The following is a 5,333-nucleotide window of genomic DNA, read 5'->3' as shown; positions in this document are numbered from 1 at the left end:
GGGAAACCCCGTCTCTACTAAAAATACAAAATTAGCTGGGTGTGGTGGCACATGCCTGTTATCCCAGCTACTCAGGAGGCTGAGGCAGGAGAATTGCTTGAACCCAGTAGGCGGAGGTTGTGGTGAGCCAAGATAGAGCCATTGCACTCCAGCCTGGGCAACAAGAGTGAAACTCCATCACAAAAAACAAAACAAAACAAACAAAAAACAAACAAAAACAAAACAAAACAAAACAAAACAAAAAAAACTCCAGTTATAAAAGAAAAATAAAATACTTGGAAATAAAAATTTGACAAAACTGGTATAAAAGTTTTACTCCAAAAATGACAATATTCCATGAAGAAACTAAAATAATATGCAAGTGAATGGCAAAATAAAATCATATGTTCATGGGTTGGAAGAGTTGACGTTATTAAGATGGTAATATTCCTTAAATTGATCTAATGATTCAAGGCAATCTCTATCAAAATTCCATATGACATTGGCGTAGGAATTGGAAAGTTGATCCTAAATTGCATACTGAATTGCAAGGGACCCAAAATGGCCAAAACAATCTTGAAAAGGAAGAACAAAGAAGTACTCAAACTTCTTAACTACAGAATTTATTACAGAGTGACAGAAATCAATGCAGTGTGCTACCAGCATGATGATAGACATATAGATCAATGGAATAGGGCAGTGAGTCCAGAAATAAACCCAGGTGTCTGTCTATGGTCAATTGTTGCTTGAAAAAGATACTAGTCATTCTATGGGGCAAAAATTATCCTCTTCAGCAAATGGTGCTGGAACAGCCAGATAGAACCATATTCAAAAGAATGAAGTTGAAAACTTAATGCACACCATAAATAAAAAATGAACTCAAAATTAACAAAAACTAAATGTAATAGTTAAAAGTTTAAAATTCTTACAAGAAAACAAAAAGATAAATTTAAGAATCTTAAATTTTATAATGAATGCTTACATATGACACAAAATATGAACAACAAATGATAACAGAGAAATTGGACTACTTTAAAATTTAAAAGTTTTGTAATTTCAAGAACACTAACAAAAAAGTGAAAAGACAATACAAGAATAAAAGAACATATATGCACATAATGTATCTGATAAACACTAGACTCTTGAATGTGTAAAGAACGGTTACAATGGAATAATCAAAAAACCTTATAAAAAAGGAGCAAAGGGTCTGCATAGACATTTCTCCCAAGAAGGTATTAGAATGGCCAATAAGCACATAATAAAGATTCTCAACATTGATACTTAAAGCTGTAAATCAAAACCACGATAAGATAACATTTCACACACACTAGAATGCCTAGAATCATAAAGTCAGAAAATAGAATTTAGAAGCATGTGGAGAAGTAGGAGCATTCCTACAGCGACTGTGGGAATGTAAAATGTCACAGCCACTTTGGAACAAAGAACTTACAGAAATTAAAATCAAATGATTTAACATACAGTTGTCATATAACTCAGCAATTCTATTCTCAAATATATATCTAAAAAAATGAAAACATAATTCCAAGCAAAAGCATGTAGAATAGTGTTTCTCATAGCTCCGTAGGTATGATTTGCTTTCCTTGGCTTTGTATCTGACCAAGTAGGGAGTACTATTGGCTCAGAGGGCCCACCCCACCCCTCTGATGCTCACTGAGGACAATTGTTGCCTTGGCTGGATTGTGACATAGAGGGCAATCACCCCTCATGTTGCCTCAGCAGGCCCTGAGCCTACAGAATGGAGACAAGATTCAGAGGTTGAGGATGGGGTGCCCTGGTGGACTGAAGGTAGCCTACTAGCTGTACATGGGTGACAACTTGAAACTTCAGAACCCTGAAATTTAAAAAATTCTAAAGGTGCCTGTCATCTCAGAGAGTGACGTAAGTGTTCTTTCTTTATTTGGGGGAAGTCCAGGAGAACATATTACAGACATGTTTAATCCACATGCATTAGATGTTCCTGCTGTAATTTTTGACAATGGTTCAGGACTCTGCAAAGCAGGCCTGTCTGGAGAGATTGGACCCCACCATGTCATCAGCTCTGTCTTGGGACATTGTAAATTCAATGTGCCTTTAACAAGACTTAATCAGAAGTACTTCGTGGGGCAAGAAGCCCTGTACAAGTATGAGGCCCTACATTTGCACTACCCCATTGAGCGTGGACTGGTAACAGGATGGGATGACATGGAGAAACTCTGGAAACATCTCTTTGAACGGGAGCTTGGAGTAAAACCCAGCCAACAGCCTGTACTTATGACCGAGCCCTCTTTGAATCCTAGGGAAATTCGAGAAAAGCTAGCAGAAATGATGTTTGAGACCTTCAGTGTGCCTGGTTTCTACCTGTCTAATCATGCGGTGGCAGCGCTCTATGCCTCTGCCTGTGTCACAGGCCTGGTGGTGGACAGTGGAGATGGGGTCACTTGCACTGTCCCCATCTTTGAGGGTTACTCCCTGCCTCATGCAGTCACCAAACTCTGTATGGCAGGGAGGGACATCACAGAGCACCTCACCCGGCTCCTCTTTGCTAGCGGGTTTAACTTCCCTTGCATACTCAACAAGGCCGTGGTAAATAACATCAAAGAGAAGCTGTGCTACATCGCCTTGGAGCCAGAGAAAGAGCTATGCAAGAGCCGGGGAGAGGTCCTGGGAGCATACAGACTGCCAGATGGACATGTCATCCACTTTGGGGATAAGCTGTACCAAGTGCCCGAGGTTCGTTTTGCACCTGACCAGCTGGGCATCCACAGCCCAGGACTCTCAAAAATGGTCTCCAGCAGCATCATGAAGTGTGACACTGACATCCAGAATAAACTTTATGCAGACATTGTACTCTCCGGGGGCACCACTCTCCTCCCTGGGCTGGAGGAAAGGCTCATGAAGGAAGTGGAACAGCTGGCTTCCAAAGGTACTCCCATCAAGATCACAGCTTCTCCTGATAGATGCTTCTCTGCATGGATTGGTGCATCCATCATGACCTCTATGAGCAGTTTCAAGCAGATGTGGGTCACCTCTGCAGACTTCAAGGAGTATGGGACATCTGTGGTTCAAAGAAGGTGCTTTTAAAGATCCTTGAGCAGAGGAGACATCTTGAAGTGCCAGATTACAGGAGTACCAGTGGGAGATGGCATTTTCTTCTGGGCTTCAGCATGATGTTCAATAAAAGTTTTGCCATTTCAAGTTTCAGTTTATTCTTAGTAGCACCATAATATATGAGTCATGTCATGAATCTTTAGGTTGCTCTATTACTCTCTTCTTTCCTATGGGCCTGTTAAGTTTTTTTCTCCTAAGAAGATCTTGGGTTATATGTTGAGGTTATGTTCATATAGAGGATTTGTAGCAAACGGTGCCTGGGGCTCATATCTAGGAACTTGATTTGGTAGAATCTCAAGAATCTTTAAATTAAATTATTATCTTAGGTGGTTCTAATAGACCCAGTTCCCAGGAGACTAAATCACGAAGAAAAGTGTGGGAAAAGGAAGGAAATGAAGCAGAACTGGAAATCCTCCACTAGTCTCAGAGTTCAAGTCCTTTTACCTGGTTTGTCGTTTAGTTAGTGCAATAGGGTTCTTGCTGTGCTGTTATGAGATCAAAAATGCTAATTAGAATGGAGAAAAAATTGGGCATAGAAATCACTATTTTCTAAGGCTCTCTAAGCTCAGGGTCCTTGTTCCCAGTTGCAGCATTAAGAATCAGTATTTCTAAATTATTTTTTTATCATTTTTAATTTCAAGGCTCTATATAGCATCATTTTGTTATGGATAAAACACTAGAAACAATAGTTATCAATAAAATAATCATTGAATAAATTATGCATACAGAAATATTTCTTCTCATTAAGTTAATACATATATTAATAAATGTGATTTTATTTAATTATAAGCATTTGGAGAAAAGTACAAAAGTAAAGGCACTACATAGTTTATGCAACTTGAAGAAGAATGGAATGAGAGGTAATGCAGCTGGAAGGAAATGGTGTAACAAATTTAAAAAAAGAAATTATTATATTATAAATTTCAGCCTGAACGAAATAAAACCATTCATCTAAAAAATTATATTTTTTCACATATCTACTCATCATTGCTAGCCTAAATACAACCATGAAAATTGTCAAGCCCTATAGTCACTATAAGTCAATTCTTTTCATTTTTATGTTTATTTGAGAGAGTTGACTTAACAGCAAACTTCTGTTTACCGGTAACTAATCAAAACCACAAAGAAATAAGATAGTGGAATAACACCTTCAAAATGAGTTAGAAAAACTCTACTGTCAATATAGTATTATATACCCAGGAAAACTATTACAAGAAAGATGGTCATAAAATAAGAGACATTTTTGAATAATAACTAAAAGTACTTACTGTCAGCACACTATTAGCACAGAAAATCTTATAAGATTTACTTAAGGCATATAGAAATAACCCCAGAATAAGACAACATGTTAGAAAAAATAATGAAATTTTAAAATGCTGAAAAGGGGGGTAAATTAAAAAATATTGATGGTATTTATTTATTTATTTATTTGAGACAGAGTTTCACTCTTGTTGTCCAGGCTGGAGTGCAATGGCGCGATCTTGGCTCACTGCAACCTCCACCTCTTGGGTTCAAATGATTCTCCTGCCACAGCCTCCCGAGTCGCTGGGATTACAGGTGCTTACCACCACGCCCAGCTAATTTTTGTTATTTTTAGTAGAGATGGGGTTTCGCCATGTTGGCCAGGCTGGTCTGAAACTCCTGACCTCAGGTGATCCACCCACCTTGGCCTCCCAAAGTGCTGTGCTGGGATTACAGGCGTGAGCCACTGCGCCTGGCTGGTATAAATTTATAGTAGTAAAATAGACAATAAACCTTCCACTCTACAAACATAGCCACAAATCATGAATACTCGTTTGAATTTAAAATATTTAAATACATTTGCATTATTCAGAAAGAAAAGTATTAATTAAACTTAGAATCTTTATGTTGAAACTGAAGAAATTCTGACTATAAAACCTTAAAAATTAACAAAAATACTTAAATTACCCTTACATTACTTAATAATTTAAATAACTTAAATAACTAAATAACCCTTACATTAATTTAAATTCTGATTGTAAAAACCTTAAACATTAAGTTAATTTTCAAATAATGTAAGGATCAGACAACAGTTTTAAATAGAGTAAAAAGAAATTGTAATGGATTTACATACAAAAAGTGAATGATAACAAAATACTAGATATCAAGATACTGGAATGCAGGTAAAATTGAAATTAGTAAGAAATGTATAGACTTAAATGGTTTATTAGTAAATAAAGAAATGCTGCATATAAATATGCCAAGTACCCAATTGTGGAATTTAA

The 5,333-nt window shown here is 37.1% G+C and overlaps 1 protein-coding gene across 1 annotated transcript; it reads left to right on the top strand.

Annotated features, from left to right (window-relative positions):
• The first annotated feature begins 1,613 nt into the window (after nucleotides 1-1,613).
• On the top strand, nucleotides 1,614-3,174 carry ACTRT1 (actin related protein T1). Its single transcript, XM_003808028.5, has one exon. It carries the CDS (start codon nucleotides 1,930-1,932, stop codon nucleotides 3,058-3,060), a length of 1,131 nt encoding a protein of 376 aa, XP_003808076.1. The 5' UTR covers nucleotides 1,614-1,929; the 3' UTR covers nucleotides 3,061-3,174.
• Nucleotides 3,175-5,333: the final 2,159 nt, after the last annotated feature.

This window comes from Pan paniscus, chromosome X (genome assembly GCF_029289425.2).
Source record: "Pan paniscus chromosome X, NHGRI_mPanPan1-v2.0_pri, whole genome shotgun sequence".
Taxonomy (NCBI): domain Eukaryota; kingdom Metazoa; phylum Chordata; class Mammalia; order Primates; family Hominidae; genus Pan; species Pan paniscus.
Note: the sequence above shows the minus strand (reverse complement) of the source record. Positions and strands in the feature narration are given on the sequence as shown.